Source organism: Equus przewalskii, chromosome 10 (assembly GCF_037783145.1).
Source record: "Equus przewalskii isolate Varuska chromosome 10, EquPr2, whole genome shotgun sequence".
NCBI classification, from domain to species: Eukaryota; Metazoa; Chordata; class Mammalia; order Perissodactyla; family Equidae; genus Equus; species Equus przewalskii.
The window spans coordinates 42,764,302-42,786,212 of record NC_091840.1 but is presented as its reverse complement, the minus strand read 5'-3'; the positions used below and the strand labels follow the sequence as shown (position 1 = coordinate 42,786,212).

The following is a 21,911-nucleotide window of genomic DNA, read 5'->3' as shown; positions in this document are numbered from 1 at the left end:
GCCAGCAGACAGTCTTTTTCCTGTGGCCCCCAAAAAGACTTCACATTGGTTCTTAGGTAATGAAAACTCCCCTAGTAAATTTATTGGTCAACAGGATAATTACGAAGTCATCCAAGTGTATGTTCTTGAGCCCAAACCCAATGGGGTTGTGGTTGGGTAGAATTCTGGGAAAGACCTGGCTTAACCCTCACCTCTGCAGTCATGATGTCAGATCCCTGGCCCGGAAATTCCAGAGCAGCGTGTTCTCACCCCTGCCTGTGTCTCTCAAATACTCTGAGATTTCGTTACTTTCCCTTCCTCCTTCCTCCCTTCTTTCCTTGAAATAAGAACTCCTCTTACAGAAATGTACTCTATGGGGAAAATGAACTCATGCCAAGACAACGGGCAAATCTGTCGAATTATGAAATGCTGAGCGACGTTCTAATTCCCAAGCCGTCCTGTGGTGGATGAAGCAGGGGCTCCCCATCCCTAGGAGTAATCAGCGAGCTGATTCTGCCGGTGAATGTAATTGTGCCGATTGTAATCATTCTGCTCCAGCTCTCTGGCCCTGTGGCATTCATTTTTTCGCCCAGATATTGATCTAACAGTGGGAAATTTTCCATCTGAATTTGTGATACTGGACCCTCCCCTAGTCCGAAGATGTGTTTGGGAAATTCTCATTTTCCGTGGATCACAGCTGAGCTATTTGGCCTGAGGGAAACCGTGCACTGCCGGAGAAATGCCTTGGATTGGAGAGAGATTTTTGACCATTATGAGCAAATCGGAAATAAATGTAAAACACTGCCTGGAAATGCAAAGGCCTGTCATTACGGGAGATAGGTGAGAGGCTCCTGTGGGAAATGCCTAGAGAATTGGAAATCAGTCAATCAAAACCGGGACTGGAGAACAGGCCTTTTCCCCCCAGAATGAAGATAGATGACTTCCATGGGCAGATTGAAAATCATTTAAGTGCTTATTTTCTTAATGGCTTTTCCTAGATCCCAATAAACAGATTGCTCATTCTGCATCAATTTCTCACCCCTCTGCTCTGGGCCTCCTTCTCCTCTTTGCTCAGACCTAGGATACAGAGTTTGGGGAGGGGAAGAGTGAGAAGGGACAAGGGCATCACAGGAAAAAAAATATCCAGGAAATGACTGGTCATGGCTGGCCTAGAAAGAAGGCACCTTGAAGCGAGGCTGGGTTGTCGGGGAACCCTGGAAAGCATGCAGCTCCCGATTCCCAGGACTCAGGCAGCCAAGTGCAAAGCATTTGTTATGAACTGTGCCTTCCCGTCAACCCTAGCTGCATCCAGCACTAGGAAGAAGCAGTGGAAGATTCCTCCCAAGGGCCTTGTTGACTCCTCTCTGGCCCGACTAAAGCCTGGACTTGACTTAGGGAGTTGGCGATCAGGGATTTCCGGCAGTTACTACAGCAGGACAGGAGGCAAGTGGCAGTGGGGAGGAACTGGGAGGGGCAGACACCTCTCCCTGCATCTACCATCTCCCATCCCGGGCTCCAGCTCTCCCCTCTCTGGGTTAAAAGTGCCAGGCAAGCCAGCTCTCAGAGTCACCTTGGAGAAGGGACTGGAATCAGGACATGGTAATGGCTGCTGTCTTTGTTGGTTTCGGAGGAGCTCTTGGCATTTCATCTTCCGCTCAGTGGGTCGAGGTGGAATTGGTTAACAAAGACTGCTCCAGGGAGGGGATGTGGCTGACAAGCCAGACACTTCGCAGACACAGGAAGCAGCAGCTGCGGAGGGGGCCACCAGGTTCTGCCAGCAGCTGTACTGCCTACGGCTGTGATCTTGTCTGATATTGTCAGCTAAGCAGGGGCAGCCCGGGTCAGGAGCTAGATAGTAGGACTCAAAGGGAGAAGGCAGGGCAGGAAAGAGATGGGCCACAGAGCTGGGATTTCTGTTGGTATCAGCATCCTGGCTGCACACATCACAAAAGATTCAGACCTTGTGACTGGACATGTATCATTGTCTGTTCCCAGAATATATGCAAATATCCTGAGCCCACCCATGTTTAGTATGCCACGGTCACAGGAAGCAGTGGAACAGAACAAAAAGCATTGGGCAACCACCTTAACTACCAACTCCCGAAGGTGTTTTTTTCTAATCATCATCAAAAAACATTAAGTAAATACATTCATATCTATCAGTTAGGTTATGATATTGTGCTAGTTCTTCCAGAAGCACCTAGGAGAATAAGAATCACAAAGATGATGAATCGTTTAGAAAATCAGAATTAAGAACAAAAGCTAAAGGAATTGGAATGGGAAGTATCTGTACTGTGTCCTAAGTAAAAGAACCCAATAAATTAGTGTGCTTGCGTTAATTAGGTTAGCCATAAGAAAGGCCTTGTTAACAATAATAATAACACCTAGCACTCTGACGAACTTTAAAGGCTTTTCAAAGCACATTCACGTCACTCTTCATTGTTCACACTTGGGGCGATGAGGCAGCAGGATGGGCTGCTAAGAGGGGTGCTGACGTGTCCCCGTCTTTAAATGGACGTTAGCAGTCTTTTGCCCTGGGATGGCTTAGGCAGGAACTTGTCTGGAGACACGGGAATGGACGAGGTAACCAGGCTGTGGTATTTTCCAAGTCGGGGCCGGCGGATGACAACCCAGAGTCCAAGTCAAGTCTGCCACCTGTTATTGTCTGTCGCAGAAGCCAAGATGGCTTTTAGGTATTTAAATGGTTGATAAAAAGCAAAAGAAGAATAATACTTCATGGCATGAAAATTGTATGAAATGTCAGTGTCCATAAATACAGTTTTATTGGAACACAGCCATGCTCATTTGTTTACATGTTATCCGTGGCTGCTTTGGGGCCACAACGGCAGAATTGAGTAATAGGCAGAGCTGAATACTTGCGACAGAGACTGTGTGGCCTGCAAAGCCGAAAATAGTTACTATGCGGCCGTTTACAGAAAATGGTTGCCCAGCCCTGTCCTAAACTAAGAGTATAGTAATTCCGTGATTTGCACTAACAGGTTAAGACCCCGACTACTCAGCGACCCTCTCATAAGGTTGTGGGGAGAATCAAATGAGTTAACCTGCATCAAGTACTTTTAGAACAGCCTTAGTTTCTTATTACAAGGGCTAAATATGTGGTGATGATGGTGATGATGATGCTGATTTGTCAGATACTATTCTTTTTTTTTTTTTTTTAAGATTTTATTTTTCCTTTTTCTCCCCAAAGCCGCCTGGTACATAGTTGTGTATTTTTAGTTGTGGGTCCTTTTAGTTGTGGCATGTGGGATGCCACCTCAGCATGACTGGACGAGTGGTGCCATGTAGGCTCCCAGGATCCGAACCGGCGAAACCCTGGGCCGCCGAAGCAGAGCGCTCGAACTTACTCGGCCACGGGGCCAACCCCATATCAGGTACTATTCTAAGCCCTTGACATACTTATCCTCACAACAGCCCAATGGCATAGATATTATTACCCCTACTTTACCGACAAGAAAACTGAGCCTCACAAAGGTTAAAGATCTGGCTCCAAACCACACAGCTAAATGTGCCAGAGCTGATGTGTGGACCCAGGTCTGCCGGGTTCCAAAGTCCTTCCAAACTCCTGTCCTCCTGCCAAAGAGGTTATGAGAATCTCCTACCCAAGGGTCCCTTTCCCTCCCTCCAGCAGCCATTCCCCTTGATGTCCACAGTTGCTGCATCTCATCTGTCTCCTCCTGCCCTTCTTCCTCCAGGGCTCAATGGAGAGAGGATACAGCTGACCCAGAATAGGTGGAAGGAACTGCCATTTATTGAAAGATGCTAGGCACTGTGCCAAGTATTTCATAAGAGTCTCATTTAATCCTCACAAAGCCCTATGAGAAAAAATGAGGCACAGAGAGGGACGGAAACTCTCCCAAGGTCACACAGCTGGGAAGAGGTAGAATACAAAGTCAAATTCAAGCCTGTCTGACTCTAGAATCGTCTTCCCTCTGGAAGATTCCAGACACCCTCCTAACATCTTTTAGTTGCCTCCTCGTCTGCTGGAAAGAAGTGTGCCCTCCAAGGCCTCAGCAATTCTTTTAGCACAAGATAGTCAGCAGTATTCACAGATGGCTGACAGGGAGGGGTCCCTTTGCCAGGCTACCCCTCAGCAAGACGTGCTCCTTTATTTGGGTGCTGGGTGCATTAGCTGCCTCTGGAATAAATCTGTAATTAGCTGCCCTAGCTGTATTTGCATAATGGATTTCACTTTGTTCTTAAGTTAATGGTGTTTTTGCAACAGAACAGTAACCTCTTGGTTCCTGGCCATTAAAATAACTGCCACCCTGTAGGGTAGAGGCATCATTTTGTAGGAAGTTCAGTTAAGAGCCACAGAGAAGGTGGGAGGGGAGAGGGCGCACGGTTAAAGTCTTCTTTGCGTCAAGAGTTGTCTGCCTTCTTCCCCGAGGGTGTTTCAAAGGTCAGTGAGGGAGGAGTCTTAAGGGTTAGAGAGAGTCCTACGGGCAAAAGGACTGCAGGCTCACTCCTTGGCAAGCAGTGGTGCCTGAGGAGCACCCCCATCTTGTTCCTACAGGAGGAGGAATTCAAAGAGAATGAAATGGATTTATAGGGGTCGCTCTGGGAGTGAGGACCCAGCGTGAAATTTTATGACACTAATATGAATATAAAGAATCAAGACAGCAGCCTTCTCTTCTATTTCAATCCCCACCCTGGAAGAGTCTCAGATGCCTCCAGGAGACATAGATACAAACTCCAGCTTTGGGTATCTGCCCACAGTGTCTTTCCAGCGGTTTTCCCAGTACACCTTCTGCCAGCTTTGGACACGTGGTCTTAACCCAGTCCTGGAACTCAGAGCCTGGCAGGAGCCAGCTCGATCTGTGGGGTGATCATAATGACAGTGAGCAGAATACGTCCATGTGTCTGGCACTTCTCTACACCCTGTGTCCCTCCACTGCATTTCAAGTGTTCACGGCACTGCCCCCTCATATACTAAAAGCGCCACCAGGTGCTGGGCCCCATGATTCAAGGGATGCCCCCCTCACCTGTGTAATTGGGTTCCAGCCTCATGCTCCAGCTGGGCCCATATCTGGTAGCATTCATCCATCATCTGGGTGTAAAAGTCTTCAAGGTACGCCTTTCGGATTATCCGACTCTGCCCATGGGAGCTTCCTCGGGAGTGTGGCAGGAAGAACTGGAAGTGGAGAACAAGAGAGCCAACTGAGGCCGTCACCCCTTGCACTGCCCCCACCCCTACCCAGCTCATCCTGGCTGTCAACCAGGAGCACTTATTCTTCAAATATTTCCACATATTCTCCCTTTATGGCCGAGTCACTGACTTGGCTATCAGGACAGAAGATCTTCAGTAGCATTAACTCAGGGTCTTTTTGCCAACATCCTTCACATCCCAAAATCCCTTTATTAGTCTCCTGTCATCCTTAGACTCAGAGAGAAGCAGAATTAGAAAGAATCTTTGAGATCCTTCTACTTTAGCCCTTCATTTTATGGACAAGGAAGCTGATGCTGACTATTTCTCTGTGACTTCAGAACACTTGGGACAAGGAAACCACCTTGGGATTTAGCAAAAGATGGAGAATTTCCCGCAAGGTTGGACAGGAATCCCTCAGGCTTTGAGGAACTGAGAGAGAAATGAAAAAGTTTTCTAACCAATCCAGCTCATTACCAAGAGGAATAGACCAAAACCAGCCTGGATAGCTGTAGGCAGAATGAGAGGGTAGAAACTTCTAGAAGGTAGGCTGGGCGGACCTGCCCTGGGAAGGACCCTGTAGGTATACAGGCCCACCCACAAGTGCAGTGGTCCCTGTAGACTGCACTGTATGGAGTCATCTTTTTTATAAGGAAAAATAAGACCTAAGTCTTATTTCCTGTGTATCAAAAAAGGAAGCTGCTATTATCCAGAAGTGGCAGAAAAAACAGAAGCCTCTGCTGGGGTTCCAGGTGAGAGGCCAGAACAGGCAGGGAAGAATCCTACCTTTTAGGCTGACACATCAGCCTTTGCCTCTAGGCAAAATTTTCTTTACTTAAAGTTACCCAAAGCAGAACTGATTATTTTTCTGGGCCAGATCAACCTTTTTGGCCCAGACAAGACTGCATGGCAGGAAGGAAGCAAAGAGGGCCTGGGACACTTCTTGGTCAAGAGCAGAAACTGGGACGCAGTAAATAGAGGAAATGTGCCCAGAAACCCAACGTGGGTCTTAGGGAGGGTGGAACTTTCTTTGCATTGTCATAAAACACACCAGGCAGCTAAGCTCCAAATTGCACAGAATTTGTGATGATTAGGTCCTTTGGCCTTGCCCCATAGCCTGCTGCCTCTGGAAACCCCTCTCTAGGGGAGGAGAGAGGAACAGTCCCTTGGGTCAGGAGTACAGAGGGGACACAGTACCTGCTCCAGCAGGAGGACCCTCTTCCCGTGTTTGGCCAGGTGGTATGCAGTGAAGCAGCCCTGGATGCCTGCCCCAATCACAATGGCATCACAGAGGTCTTTCTGAGCAGCCATGATGCCCACTGAGTCAGTCCTGGAGCCACAGAGCCCACCACAAAGGAGAAGGCGAGCAAAGGCGGGCTCCCAGCTGAAGGCGGAGGGGTAGGGCAAAGTGCAGCCTAGCCAGCATTCCCACAATCCCCCGGGGCAGTGTCCTTCTCCTCACTCCCCGCAAAGCCTGGCACAGGGCTCAGTCCCCACCCCCGCTGCAGAGCGGAGCTGGGTAGTCTCATTTGTGAGGTTTCGCCCAGCTCAGCTGCCAGCCTCACCCTTGCATCCCTCTAGCTTTCTATTCTTGGTTCAATTATTGTCATGCAAATAGGCTCCTTCCTATGCCACCTTCCTGTCTCATTATGATCTTTGTCTCAGAACTTCGGCCCAGGAATTTCAATGCCTCTTAGACCAAGCTGGGCACCGGGAATGCTGCCTCCCCCTGCTGGCTTCCCTCTCTTCAGCCTGATTTCCTCTGGAGATACTCAAGGGCCAAGCCAAGAACTTGGCGCTATGCCCAGGGTACGGCCCACCTCGCTCGTGGGGGGTGAGGTCAGGGGGTGGATGCAGGGGCCAATTGAAAGGGCAGTTTTGTGATTACGAAATTATTCTCAGCATGTTTTACTTTCATTTTTTACAAAGGAGAAGAAGAAATGATCCTGAACAAATGGAAGGGACACTGTGAGAGGAGGAGGCTTCTCCCAAGGCACAGACAGGGAACCAGGCACCAGCCGAGGGCACGGTGGGGGCCCTGTCGTGGGTGCTGCCTCTGTGCCAGGTAGTGCGCCAAGTAAGTACTTTTTCAGATGTTCGGGACAGAGCTAGTATTTGTAGGGCCTGATTCTTACACAGTTTGGGCGTCCTCTTTAAGAAAGGGAAAGAAAAATTATGAATACAAAGTTACGTGCTAGGACTTGGAAGAGACCACACAATTAAGGAGCCCCATGGTTGAAGTTTCATTGGCTTCATGGTGAATTTGCCCCTTGCCTGCTTTATCTCGTTTCATCTCACAGCCCTAGGAGTAAGGATTTTTATCCCCACTTTTGGCACATTGAAGATGGCCCCAAATTTTTCGTCACTCCTCCCATCACAGGCTCTGTGACTGCTTGACCAACAAAATATGGCGGAGGTGACACTGGGACACTTTCTGGCCCAGACCTTGAGAGACTGAGAGCTTCCTCCTCTTGACTTGGAGCCCTGAGCTGCCAAGTTAGAAGTCCACCCACCCTGTGGGAGAGACCACCTGAGACTACATGGAGAGAAGACGTAAGAGCCAAGCCATCTTGGACCTCTAGCCCAGCCCGGCCGCCAGCTAAATATTGCTGAGTGACCCTATTAATGCCACATGGAGCAGAGGAATCACCCAGCCAAGCTCCATCTGTGTTCCTGCCCTCCAAAACTGTGAGATAGAGTAAAACAGTTGTTGTTTTTAGCCACTAAGTTTCAGGGTAATTTTATATGCACCCAGAATGGAAACACCACTTTACAGCCAAAGACATCGAGGCTTATAGGGGTTACAGCTTGTCTAACGCCGCATGCCTGGAACACATAGTCACTGAGATGGCGCCTAGGTTTTTCTGTTCTAGAACCTGTTCCCTTAACTGCTGTGCTGTTCTGGGGATCAGTCAGAACTTGTAATGATGGTTCTGATTTGAATATTTTGCTATTTCTCTCATGGCCATAGTACGAGTGGGAGAAAATAACGGACCAAGAAATCCATGTGACCACAGGGAGCTGCCAGCCTCAGCACAGCGGCCTGCCCCCTGCAAAGAATCCCCCAGAGTGGTCCTGGCCACTAGCTGTGCTCTCAGCCCAGCCCTTCCTTTCCTAGGAAAACAGGGGCCCAGAGAGGAGGTGCTGTGTGACTGGCTTTTTTGTCTTCTGGAAAAAATTTTAAAAATCACTCTAGAATCTAGAAGTCATTTCAACGCCACCCCAACTCTAACCCACATGAGACAAGATAGCATCTGCTTCACAATTGGCTGGCTTCCTTAGAGTAAAAAATGGCAGACATACCTGAGAAAAATGTACTATTTAAGTATGTAAAGGCTTGATGTAAATATATAAGGTCAGCCCCCAGATTTCTCTTGATGTCAGAGGAGATGAACAGCTTACACACAAGGAAACGCAGACAATAGTTCTCACGTGGAGGTGTGCCCAGTGTTGCTAGCAATGAAAGAAATGAAAATGAAATAACGTCAAGGTACGATTATGTGCCTATTAAATAAGCAAAAGTAAATAAAAATGATAAAATCTGATGTCAGTGCCATGGGGACGGAGAGAGAGCTGGGTGGCAACTCAGATTGTCTGGGCCTCTGGGGAGGGCTGGGGCAGTGCGGAGGAGCGCTGAAGTGGTTCGAATCTTCTGACCTAGAAATCTGACTATACCCTAGAGGGAGAAAAAGACAGTTGTATGAAGGCATGCATAGCTGTGCTCTTATAAAATAAAAAATTACAAACAACCCAGCCACAGGGAATAGCTGAACGAACTCAGGCACGTTGACACAATGGAATACTATGTAGCGATTCAAAATGACAAGCACCGGTACTGTGGGCTACACAGAAAGGTACATGAAATCATACTGAGAAAGAGAAGCAGACCGTAAATAGACACACACGGATCACAACTACGAGTTCCACGCGTGTGTTATCAAAGATCTAAAGAGAATTTGGTGAGGTAATTGAGCTTAATGCTCATTAGTTTTCATATTTTATAAAAATTGTACTTCCATTCACAATTTGTAAAAGAAGAAGGAGAAATCCCCTAGAGATTTCAGATGCTTCAGATCTCCCTGGTCACTGGCTCCTGGGCCTGGGGAAGTTCTGTCTTTGTTCTAATCTCAGTTCTTCCTGCTGCCCCCGATATTTCTTATTGTTCACCGTCCTCTGGGGAAGCTACAAAGCAGCTCTCTTTCCCACCTCTCCTTTAATATAATATCCCTTCAGAAATAAAATGACAATTCAATTTCCCCATCCCTACTTCACAAGCCTGCCCTGGATTCCTGGACTCAAGCATTCTGTTCCTTGTTAAGAATTTCAAACAGCTCCTCCGAAAGCAGACACTGGCCGTGGCCCAACCTTGAAATGAAAAGCAAATCGACTTCTGAAGGCTTCCCCCTTCTCTCAGGATTGCCCATCCTTGTGGCTGTCCTGACAGAGGCAGGCAGAGAGAAGCAATCCCCCCAAATTCCATTTTAACACCCATTCTGGATCGGAAGACTATTACAGGGAGAGCCAGCAGCCCTACATCGTGCTTCTGTGTGTCAGCCATTGCTGCTCATGTCCTGGGGGGCAGAGCCGCTGAGGATGTGAGGCTGAACTGCTCATCTGATGGCTTGATTGACACTTCGCAGACGGGGGTGGGAGAGCTGAGCCAGGGAAACAGCAAGCTGTACAGCTCAGAAATAATGAGCGGACCTGAATCGGGAGAGAGAGAGCACAGAATAAATAAGGCAGACCTAGGAGTTGCATGGTGAAGGAGAGGCATCTCTCCTCTTTTCTCTGCCCCTCTTTGCCAAGGAGCTGAAGCCTGGGGCAAGGAGGCAGGTAGGCAGACCAGGAAATGGCCCCTCCTGACCCATCTTGCCAGCTGCCTCGAATGTGCAGAGGATGCCAGAGGGAGAAGATGAAGAGTGGTAGAGCTGGATCTGTACGTGGTCTCCATACACATTTCCGACCGTTGTATGTCTCGGGTTTCATCTCCTCTCCTCCATCCCCCCTCCCTTTGCCCCAGGTCATCCATCCGCCTTCTCTCACCTAGATTCTTGCATTAACCTTATCACCAGTATCCCGCCTCATCCTTGCCCCTCTTAATCTAGCCTTCCACATTCCTGCCAGGGTCCTTTCTCTAAAAAGCAAATCTGAACAGGTCACTCCCTTGATGAAAATTCTTTAATAGCCACCCATTTCCTATTAAGATACAATCTCAGCTCCTCAGTTTGGCACACAAGGCAGTTGGCATTCTGGTCTCCACCTGCCCCTGCAGCTCTACCACGGGTCCCTCTTCACTGTGCTCTTTAGGTCCCGGCAAGGCTGAGCTGAGAGTGGCTCCAGCACTCGCTATGACAATTCCAAATTCCCCAACACCTCCAAGCCCACACTGCCGGTGCCTCTCCTATGCTCCCTTCCCGCTGTGCCTACATCTCAATGATACGAATGAGTATGGCGTATTGTCATTGTTTGTATGTCTGCCTTCTCTCTAAGCTCCTTAAGGAGAAGGGGTCTTCTTTTGATTGTCATTTTTCATAGGTAATGCAGACATATGGAACAACAATTAAAGGGTTCAAAAGAGAACACTGTGAAAGGAAGTCCTCCCACGCCATCCTCAGCCACTAGTCCTGCTCATTGCATACAGTACTGTTACTATTTTCTTTTGTTCCTTTCCAGAGATGTTCTATGGGGATACAACATACTTATATGGTATATTCTTTCTTTTTTTAATCTCAGAAGTAGCATACTGCACAGCTCCTTGTTGTTTCCATTTCCTATCTCTCGGCTTCCACGTGAGACTTACATTGCTGGCACATTCTTCCTGATGGCTGCATGGCCTTCCACGTAGGGAGGAGGCATTTAGGACAGAGGAGGCACCCACACTTGTTTGCTGCATGGATGGTGAGTTTCTCTGGCTGTGACAGGCACCCTGGACTCCTGTGGCTCTCCAGCCGTCTGATGTACAGTGTTCAGGGAGGTGAGAGGTCTGTTCTGGGCTGGCCCAGCAAGGTTCATCAAAGGCTGACAGTGCCCTCTGTGAGCTGCTGAGGACGGTACCCACCTTCAGGCCAGGAGGTGGGTGGGGACACCCAGAGATCCCAGTTTCTGCTTCCTGTCATGCCTTTGTTCTTGCATGTGTTCAATGGCGGGTATTAAGCCCAACTTTGCTCCCTCAAAATACAAGAGTTGGATTGCTAGGTAGTCTCCAGGGGAGGGAGGAAAATAAGGAAAGTCCTGAGAACTGGGACTGAACCCTCTGAGAAAATATTGTCATCATTTAGCCTGGGCATTGGAGAGCCACCTATGAAAGGGGGCTCTCAGAGCTCACTGAGACACGAGGAAATGCAGAAAAATGAGACAGGAGGTGTTTTCATTGTCTTAAGGGAAAGCTTCCCCAGAGGTGAACACTAGAATCTTCTTAATCTTATCTCAAGGTCTTTCTACCCCACCCTAACACAAATACATGTGCATATTTGTACACTCATCCGACTGTGGTGCTCTAAGATACACCCAGGTGTTTATTAAGTAGGTGTCTTTACATGCATTGTATCTGAGGAGGGATATTTCCACCACTAGGCCTTTGGAGAAGGTCCCATTAAAGCTTAGCAGACGTAGGGGGAAATGACAAATCAAAGAGTGCCGAGCACTGGTGTCCCAGTTCTGCTCCTTGGAGGTGAGGATGTGTCTGGGAGGGAGACTATGGACAAATCTTCTGTCAGGAGCCTCTACCCCCTTCTCTGGAGAGACTCTTTTCCATGTCTTTCCCATGATCCATAGCCTGGATATGAGCACGCTCTGGGGTGGGGAGTTGTGGAGAGGAGTAAGAATTGAGGACAGGAAAAGTACAGTAGCTTTCGCCTGGATTGGGCTGGCTTGACAGGTGACAAATGGCAACCAAAATTCAGTAGCATGCAGGAAGATTAACTCCAGGGACTCAGCTCTCTGGTTTTCTCCAGTTTCCCAGTAGGTACGGTCTCCCCCTCTCCTACCTCTGCAGCCTGGCCTACTGATGTTGCTGTTTGTTAGGGCATATAGACAGATATGGGAGCTCAAGTCCTCCCCACATTCTTCTGCTAGACTTAGGGTCATGGAAGCAGAGAACCAGAGGGGAGCCTGAGGGAAAGGAGAAAAGAGAAAGGAAGCAGAATTCAGGCTACCAACTTCTAAGTCATCTTGAATCCGTGTTTTCTGCCTGTTGCCTCCAGGCTGGCCCCAAAGCCAGTCTGGCTCATCTCTTGTTGCTGCCTGCAAGATTCACCCTGTACTCTGCTTTCTCACTGGTTCTTATTCTTCCGTTCTTTTTTCTGTTTCTGCCTTGAGCTTCCTTCCTCCCCTTGAGGTCAAGAGAGAAAGAGAGGTTTGAGGGAAGGCCTTGGTGGACGGATGGTAGGATACCAGAGCCTGGCTGAGGGAGAGGTCTCCAGGCAGTGGAAGAGGGAGAAGGGCCAAAGGGAGCCAGGGAGGCTCAGCACCAAAGCCACAAGTCTCTGCTTCTTGTGGGAAGCTTAGTGTTCTTTCTCCTAATTGAGGTTTTGATGGAAAGCTTAGCCAGCTGGGGCTGGGAAGGCAACTCTCAGCTGTACCATCTCCCTCCTCTCTCATCTGGCTGCTGGTTTAGACAGGACTTTCATGCTTGGGATTTACTTACCTCTTGAATCTGTGGACTAGTGTCTTTCAAGAGTTCTGGACAACTCTTAGCCATTTTCTCTTCTCAAATATTTGCTTCTGCCCTATTTGTTCTTTCTTCTCATTCTGGGATGTTAATTAAACATATGTTAGGCCTCTATCCATTGTGTCTCTTAGTTGCTCTATCCCCCTCTCCGTTTTTCCTCTCCATGCCGCTTTCTGGGTAGTTTCTCACTATGCTACTTTGCTAATTCTCTATTCCCCTGCACCTTGGCTTCTTTTAAATGAATGAATTGAGTTTTCATTGCAGATACTGTCTCGGGGTTTTTAAAGAATTTCTGTTTTTTTTTTTTAAAGATTTTATTATTTCCTTTTTCTCCCCAAAGCCCCCCGGTACATAGTTGTATATTCTTCGTTGTGGGTTCTTCTAGTTGTGGCATGTGGGACGCTGCCTCAGCGTGGTCTGATGAGCAGTGCCATGTCCGCGCCCAGGATTCGAACCAATGAAACACTGGGAGGCCTGCAGCGGAGCGCGCGAACTTAACCACTCGGCCACGGGGCCAGCCCCTTTCTGTTTGTTTTTTTAAAGTCCATTTTGTCACCTCCCATAATTTCTTATTCCATGCAAATATTTTCAAGCTCATCTTTTATCTCTTTGACCACAGTGAGCATGGTGCATTCTGATCATTCCAATTCATGATGTCTTCTCATATGTTCTTCGCTTGTCTCTTGTTTCTATGACTCTCACTCATGGAGCCTTGTTTTTTTGTATGCGTGGCTGTCTCTAACCATGTTCTGGTAACTGCACTTGGACAAAGAATGTATAGGAAGAATTTGAGTATGAAGGGGTCTTCCTCTAGATAGGATCGTGCTTACTCCTGCCAGGCACCAGGCACACCACCAGTCCTAAGCTATCTAAACCCAGTTCCTTCCTGGTCTGAGGTTCCCTGGATCATGCAGGCAATGTGAGCCTTGGCTGGTGTACTTGAGCACACCCTTACCTGATGGTGTAGCCCATTGGGGTCTCAGTGTGTTGAGGGGAGGATCTTCTATCAGACTCTCCACCATGTGCAGGCACTGAGTGTGGATCTCTAACCCCCTCCCTCTTCCAGGTGGTCAAAATGAAAGTTCAGATTTGTTAGGATTGACAGATGCTCTTTCAGGGAAAAGTGGTCTCTAAGCTCTGATTTTTCTCATCCGTATTGACTTGTTAATTCCTTTTTATGCTATCAGCTCTTCAGAGCTTTTAAGATGTCGTAAATACTTTATCTAGCACTTTTAGTTTTTTTAGGTTTTTTTTTTTTGAGGAAGATTAGCCCCGAGTTAACATCTGCCACCAATCTTTCTGCCTTTGCTGAGGAAGACTGGCCCTGAGCTAACATCCATACCCATCTTTCTCTACTTTATATGTGGAACACCTGCCACAGCATGGCTTGATAAGCAGTGCATAGATCCGCATCCGGGATCTGAACCAGCAAAGCCCGGGCTGCCAAAACGGAGCATGCAAATTTAATGGCTCCGCCACTGGGCCGGCCCCTACTTTTAGTTGTTTTTACTGGGATAGTCGGCCCAAATAACTCAGCCTGCCACTAACAGGCTTCTAAGCTTGCTTGCAATCAGATCACTAATACCCCAAATTCATCAGCTCTCCAGTACGTCCTCCATTTACATTCCTCTGTCTCCTTCCTTCTCAGATACAGAGTGAAAGAAATGGCAATTGTCAACAAGAATGACCACCTCCCTTAGAGGGCAGCAAGAGTGAGAATCCCATAATAGCCACTGTGAGAGCCAGATTTAGGGGTAGATCAACCAGGCTTTGGCTGAGGGGCGAGTATGCATAAGGACCCTAAAGCATCACCATGAACTGGAATAAGAGAGAAGAGAATTTTGATGCATTTTAGGGAATCATTGTATTTGTTTAAAAGGAGGACTATTTTGATAAGATTCAGGTATAGGCTGTGATCTCCAAGGTTAACTGCCTTCAGTTGAGTGGGTTCTGCTTACTGCACAGCTTTTGTTTTAAAGAATGGGGCATGCAATTGCCACCAGAGCTGAATTGCTCTGAACAATAGAGAAACGTGGTCCCCTGTTCATCCTTCCTCTTTGCAGCACCTAACCTCTTTAAATAGTGTTGAACAAATATTTAAAGAAAATCAGTTTTCTCTCTATAAGGATAGCCAGAAACTGGCAACACAATTGCCTCTGGGGAGTGAAGCTGGATGGAATCTTGTTACACAGAAAAAGGCTTAGAAGAAAACGCTGTACAGATAATTGCTGTCCTGAGGGGGCTCAGCGATGGACTCCGGGCATCGTCGGCATCCTGCCTCCACCTGAGCTCCCCGCTACAGCCAGGATTTTGGCCGGGGTAGGACTGAAATCCACAGAAAGGCTAGAAAGCTGGAGAAAGGTGGTGTGCAGCATCTGGAACTTTGGGGATAAAAAGGGAGTGGGAATTGGGGGCCGCACTTGGTCTCCTCTCACTGAGCAGGGTTCTCGTACAGAACCTTGAAAGGATGCACACTGAATGCACAGTGGCACGGTGAGTACTCGCCAACTGCTCCCCGCTTCCTGCCTCCTCCTTGGCAGCTCGCTCTCTCCCAGAGTCTCTCTCTCTCTTTCTCATCTCCACCTGTCATACTTGTCCATCTTTCTTTCCTCGATATTTAGAGGGGCAGAAGAAGGAAAGGCTTAGAAAAGACATTGGGAACAGTCCAGCTGCGTTTGGAACAGAATATCAGTGCTCCTAGCCCAGAATTCTTAAAGGAGAAAGCTGAGGTTCGTGGAATAGGCTGGGAGAGGTCTGCCTGGAGCCCATCCAGAAAGCTCTCTGTCATTGCTGCTTAATAATCCCTCACCACATTGCATACGCTTGTCAAAGGTTTCAGAGCACTAACTTCCTGGACATCTCATTCAGTCTTCACTACAGCCCTGTGAGGTGGCCAGGGCAGGCATTTTTACTCCATTTTGCAGATGAGGAAATTGATTGCTAGTAGCAAGTGACAGAGCCGACAGTCCAACCCACCCAGGATTTCATGCCCCAAGCCTTTCTCCACTTCCAGAGACAGGTCCAAAGCTCTTACTCCGGAGCATCCTGGATCTTGGGCTCAGTGCTTTCTCGGAGAATGGGCAAGAATGTGGTTCTCTCCATGTTGCAAATAACAGAATTCCCTGCCCTCCATCCCTGCAAAGAAAGAGAAGGAGCATGACCCCCAATGGAAGAAATTCTAAAGCAGCCCCTGGAGACCTTTGCAGAAGCTGTTTGATTTATTCCAGTCCCTACTGGTATTCTACGCCACATTTATAAACGTCAACGCTGGAGATGAAGTTCCCCTGCCCTGGCAGCTGCTGGTTGCTGCTGTTGCTCACCAAGGGTTCAGAGAAAGTGTTTCCCCCTCCCCTTGATTGATAGAAAGCTGAGAATAAAAGAAAAATAAAGCCCCCTGGAGCACTGATGGAAGGGAGGGGGTAGCTTCTCAGGAAGAGAAAGAGAGTGATCTAGGAAAGGCTGATATTGGTGGAACAGAGACAGGGGGTTGGGGGTTGTATGTGCATGCATAAGTGTATAAGGAAAAGATCCAGTTTTTAAGGCCACATGGAAAATAAATACCTTCTGCTTATGTAGAGAGAGAAGTAGTGAAATCTGGGTTTGTTTCAGGGGCTCTGCCGCAGGTAAGGGAAGGAAGGGGGATCAGTGAGGTTGTCTTGTAACCTCTGGGCTTCTGCTTTCCCTGAGCAGAATCTGCTGTTTTCTTCTTTTTTTTTTTTTTTTTTTTGCTGAGGAAGGCTGGCCCTGAGCTAACATCCATGCCCATCTTCCTCCATTTTATATGTGGGACGCCTACCACAGCATGGCTCCTGCCAAGTGGTGTCATGTCCACACCCAGGATCCAAACCAGCGAACCCCGGACCGCCGAGAAGCGGAACGTGCGAACTTAAGCGCTGCACCACCAGGCCAGCCCCAAATCTGCTGTCTTCTGGGGCCTGGGACAGGGACAGAGGTTGGCAGAGACCTAGAGCAAAGGGGTCCCGGAGGAGAGTAGTAAGAAAGGAAAGGGGAAACGCTCCCAAAGGACCACACAGATACAAGGCATTGTCATTACTCACTGCAGCAGTGGCCGAGATTGGAGGCCTCCCGCTGGGAGCAGCCTGTGGCAGGGTGGTACTGAGTACACACTCCTGCAGCAATGCCTTCCCCTGCAGGTCTTCCAAGTCTGTCATGCTCTCTGCTCTTTGAGAAATGCTAGTTGGGTCCAACTCAAAGATCCCTGGCCCAGCACCTGAGGTACACGACAGTGAACCAGGGATGGCCTCAGCAGTCCCCAAAGCAACAGGACATTTAAAAGTTGCTTTTGATTTTTTTTTTTTTTGTAGCTTTATGTTACAACATACTAAACCAAATATTTCCAAGTGACCATTGCTGTCTTCAAAGTTGCCCCCTCGAGAGGCTGGGTAGTTAATCCAGCGACGCTCAGTGTGTGGCCCAAACCATCTTGGAGAACAATATGTGAAATACCTCAGGGCCAGTTTATAACCCAGGCAATAAAACGTCACGTTACTTTATAGGGAGTTCCTTCCTTCCCCTTCACTTGATTTATCAGACCTGTTTGCCGGTGACTTTTGGCCCTTTCCAAATACCAAATCCTCTGCCAAGTTGCTTTCTCAGAGTGGCTTAGAGCAGCCATTGGAGAACAGGATTGTTCAATGAGGGGGTGGAGATACAATTATTAGCAAAAGAGAGAAACTCACAACGGGAGAAGAATCCTTATATTAATGTGATGGGAATCTGAGTGAGTTTTCTCTTTTTTTCACTTTCCTTATGCAGATAAAAATGTTTCTGTTTAAAAAAAAGTGTGAAATAAATAAAACGTCGTATATACACACAATGGAATATTATCCAGCCTCAAAAAGGAATGAAATTCGGATACGTGGTGCAACGTGGATGAAGCTTGAAGACATGATGCTCAGTGAAATAAGCCAGTCACAAAAGGACAAATGCTGTATGATTCCACCTATGTGAGATACTTGGAGTAGTCCAATTCATAGAGACAGAAAGTAGGATGGTGGTTGCCAGGGGCTGGGGTGGGGGAGCCGGGGGAGTTGTTATGTAACGGGTACACGGTTCAGTTTGGGACGATTAAAAAGTTCTGGAGATGGATGGTGGTGATGGTTGCATAACAGTGTGAATGTACTTAATGCCACTGAACTGTACACTGAAAAATAGTTAAATGGTAGATTTTATGTTACATGAATTTACCACAATAAAAAAAGTGTGGATAACAAAATCAAATGTACTCTCGAAAGATGAAGACTTGACGTCACTGATGTTATTCAAAAGAAGGTGCTACGAGGTGGGCCAAGGTCCAAATAGAAAGGCCCAAAATATCCTTTTCTCTGGAGCAAAGCTGGAGCACTGGGGTCAGGCAGGCGGCCGTCACTCCTGCTCTGAAACAGCTCCGAGAAGGGACCACCTCCTCCAGGTCTTCTGTTCTCGCATCTCCCATAACATCATGCGACTGCCGCTGTTGCCCTAACACCTCTCCCAGCCCTGGAACATTCCGCAGCACAGCCTGGGTCTCCCTGACCTGGCCCACCAGGGCTGGCCCGCTCCCCTGGCAGCACGAAGAAGGCTCCAGCAAGTCGTGGCTCTGCTGGCCAGGAGGCTGCTGAGGTGGCTTTTTAATCCTCCAGCCGTGCCATCCTAGTGATTGCTTTTATTAGGAAATGTAATGAAAAAGACTGTATGAAGCCCCTGCCAGAGGAAAAAAAAAAAGCTAATAAGATTTTGCACCAAGTGTGGCGAGAAAAGAAAGGGGGGAAAAAGCACATTAGGAGTCAGATAATGAGATAAATGAAAGACCGCAGGGAAGATCATTTTTGCAGACTTGCTGGATGGTTGTAAAATTTTTAATTTGCTGAATTCTCCTTTTTCGTTGTCTCTGACTCTCCCCATCTCTGTCTTTCACTGTCTTTCTGATGCTCTGAATCTTCTCGCTGTCTTTCTCTCTTTGCCTCCCCCTCTCTTTCTTGGTTTCTCTCTGTTTCAGCTCTTGCTTTTCAAGTGTGTGTGTGTCCTTTCCCATGGCCAAACCCTGCCTCTCAGGACTTGGGTAGGAGTCTGGTACCTTGAGCAGCGAGGCCCCATCCAGTGAGAGGAGGCAAGAGGACAAAGGACTCTCCCCACAACACTCCCCAACATCCCCCTAACCCCGCCTTCTAGGAGCTGCCGTGATTCAGCCGAAGGGAGAGAAAGATGAAGAGATCAAGGGAAGAAGGAGGGGAAAAATGGGACTACGGAGGAAGGACAGGAGATCAAAGACCAGGGAAGTAACGAGGAAGAGAAAGCCCCCGCTGCTCCCGCAAATCGATTCTCGGCAATGCCCGCCCTCCCGTCTGCTCCGAGCTGCTGAGCAGAATGCCACCTCCATGGGGCCAGACCTGAACAGAAGGGCTCTGGGGCACTGGGCAGGCACACAGGCCCGGCTGCGAGGGACCACTGGGCCTGCCTTGCCCTGCAGGGAGAGGTCCTGCTTCCCCAAGACCACCCTTTCGTCACTCAGGTTTTAAGGAGGCCCTCTCCAAAATCTAGTTTCAGTACTTGCCTTGGCAGACCCCTTCCTCCTGTTCCACACTTGAGGATGCTAAGGTGTCCCTTTGCTCTTCTGCATGAGTCCCAGCGTGGCTGCAGCTGGAGGGATTAAGAGTGGACACAATGGATAGCTTCCCCGTGGGGAGGAGGGAAGCCTGTGAAAGCACAGGAATGAATGGCTCAGGATGGAGACACATTGTTAGTCATTATGAAAATCACTCTCCGTCCTCCATCCCTTGTTCCTTCCCCACTGGGGACTGTCTGCTCTGCTTCCCTCCCGGGGAAGTCATCTCTCTCCGAGCTCTGCCTCCTGGAAAAGTGTGCTGCTGGTTACCTGGGGAATGGGCATTTCCTCTACCGGTCACTGCAGAGCCGTGAACATCGGCGAGGTCTGTGGGAATGCGAGGACCTATGGGCAGCTCTTGGGGGAGTCTGATAGAGAGGCCCCAAGCCAGGCTGGACAGAGGAGGAAGGGGACTGGGAAATAGGGTGGACTGCGACAGAGACAGGCGGTCCCAAGAGGAAAGATGGAATAGGTTCAAGGTCAGTGGGGCAAGGGGGTGCTTCAACTTGATTGTGGAGTAAAATAAACGGGCAATAAGAGCAAATACACAGGGCTTCCTATGTTCCAGGCTCTGAGAACCTGAGGATATTTACTTATTTAATCCTCACCACTATTGTTAACATCTCCATTTTACACAGGAGGAAACTGAGGCACGGTGAAAGGTAGAGTGGAGGAGCCAGGATTCCAATCTCCAGAGTCTGTGCTCCTCACCACTTGTCTCTACTCTCCCTCCAGAACAGGAGACGAGTTTGGTGAAGAATCAGTGTCTAGCCAAGAGGGAAAACAGCACTGTGGTTAAGAAGGTGAACTTCTGGGCCAGACAGCCCCACGCTGACCAGCAGTGTGACCTTGGATAAAATCCTTAGAACTGAGGTCACCCCTCAGAGCGATGTGAGTTGACTGAACGCACACTGGTTAAAACACCAGCACAGCCTGGCCCCTGAGCTCTGTCAGCGGCAGTTTTTAGTGTTGATACTCTCCATTTCCCATGAGAGGAAGGGAGCGTCTTCTGTGCTTGGCAGCTAGCAAGCCTCAACTTCCCACCTCTGGTCTCCCACCAGAAACACTGGAGATGGGCCTCTTAAGGGGCACACGCTCCTGCAAACAGGCCCCAAAGAGCCCCAGCACCCACAGCACAGCCCCCTCCCCAGAGCCTCCCTCCCCTGCTCTGACCTGATGACCCCAGGGGTTCCCAGGCTGTGGGAGCACCCCCAGCACTGTGGCCCCTTGAACTGTCCCAGGGAGTGTGTGTTGCCACCCTCCTGCCCTCCCCAGCCCCTGCTTTTCTCTTGACGGAGAAGGCACAAATTAGGCAGAAAGGAAAATGTTGACAGTTGCCAGCCCTCCCTTGCTGGGGATAAAGAGAAATACGTTAACGGTTGAAGCTTTAGGTGGATCAAACGCAGTTTGTGAGATGCTTCAAATGTATTATTCATTTCACCAATGAGAAGCAATCGTGGGCTTTCTTTTTTCACCCCGTCCTGAGGAAACCTCAGCTACTGTGGAGATGCTGGGCTCCAGAGAGGAGGGGCGCTTGCAGAACGCCATCTTTCCAACACTAAACCAACTAGTCCATCTCGTGACCCTCTTGTTCCTCCTGAAGCTTTCCAAATGGGATAGGTCCACTTGCCACAGAATCTAAGGTTGCAAAGGCTGCAAGCGAGACCCACAAGGACTGGGCAGTGACAAGCACTTGGAATCAAAGAAAAGAGTGACTGTGACACTTAGAGGAGGCAGGAACTAGAGACATCGACTCTGGAAGGTCCTTCACGTGCCACGGGAACTTGAGGGATGTAACTCTCACGGGCTGGAAGAGCTCTAAGAGGAGGTATCGGGGCCTTGCATTAGCTCTGCAAACACACTGCAGGGGGACGGGCTGCACTCACCCTCTGCTCGGATAAGTGGAGGAAGGATCTGGGTCCAGACACAACCCTTAGCCTTGTAATTGGATTGGTGGAAGCCCCTCCCCAGCAGACTGAGGGTTCTGCACTCATTCCTTGCTCCTCCTCCTTTCCCTTTGGCCATGAAGGTGCCCCCTGGGCTCCTGCCAGCATCCCAGGGTTCTGAGACACCAGTGCAGCCGTCCAAACCCCCACACAGCCCCCTTCTTCAACCTCTCCCTGAGAAGAAACCGCCCCAGCCCCCACGGTCTTGCCCCAGTGTCTCACCAACCTCACACTTACGTGATGCAGGATGAATCGGAAGTGGGGGTGGGGAGTGGGCTCTGCTGCTGGAACGGAAGATTGGAACAGCCCAGAAGGAAGGAAATTTGACATGATGGATCAAAAAGCCTTAGAGTGTACATTCCCTTTGACCCAGCAATTCCATTTCTTAGAAACTGCCTCAAGGAAACATTGGTCAAGTGTGCAAAGCTGTATAAAAACGTCCATCCCAGCTTTGTTGATAAGAGCAAAACTTGCAAACATCTTAAAACCACAATAATAACGGATTGGTTAACTGTAGACTCCTGATGCAGTCCTTTAAAATCAGATTCT

The 21,911-nt window shown here is 48.7% G+C and overlaps 1 protein-coding gene and 1 long non-coding RNA gene across 5 annotated transcripts in view; one reads left to right on the top strand and one right to left on the bottom strand.

The window, feature by feature from the left end:
• The window catches only part of PIPOX (pipecolic acid and sarcosine oxidase), a 46,682-nt gene that overhangs the window by 6,731 nt on the left and 18,040 nt on the right, over positions 1 to 21,911 (bottom strand). For 2 of the 4 annotated variants that reach the window (XR_011523553.1, XM_070562742.1), the window contains exons 1-2: positions 6,341 to 6,563; positions 4,983 to 5,131 (exon numbers count right to left, since the gene is read on the bottom strand). Coding sequence is in view for 3 of the 4 variants with exons in the window: in XM_070562742.1 (XP_070418843.1) it covers positions 4,983 to 5,131; positions 6,341 to 6,454 (263 nt within the window). In the remaining variant the exon portion in view is untranslated. Of the gene's footprint in view, positions 1 to 4,982; positions 5,132 to 6,340; positions 6,589 to 8,446; positions 8,597 to 21,911 lie in introns of those variants that run through there. The other 2 variants (XM_070562744.1, XM_008525800.2) reach the window with 2 other exon arrangements.
• LOC139074108 (uncharacterized) lies at positions 6,625 to 18,048 on the top strand. The gene is made up of 3 exons (XR_011523554.1): positions 6,625 to 6,952; positions 7,073 to 7,220; positions 17,589 to 18,048. It is a non-coding gene; the product is annotated as an uncharacterized lncRNA (long non-coding RNA).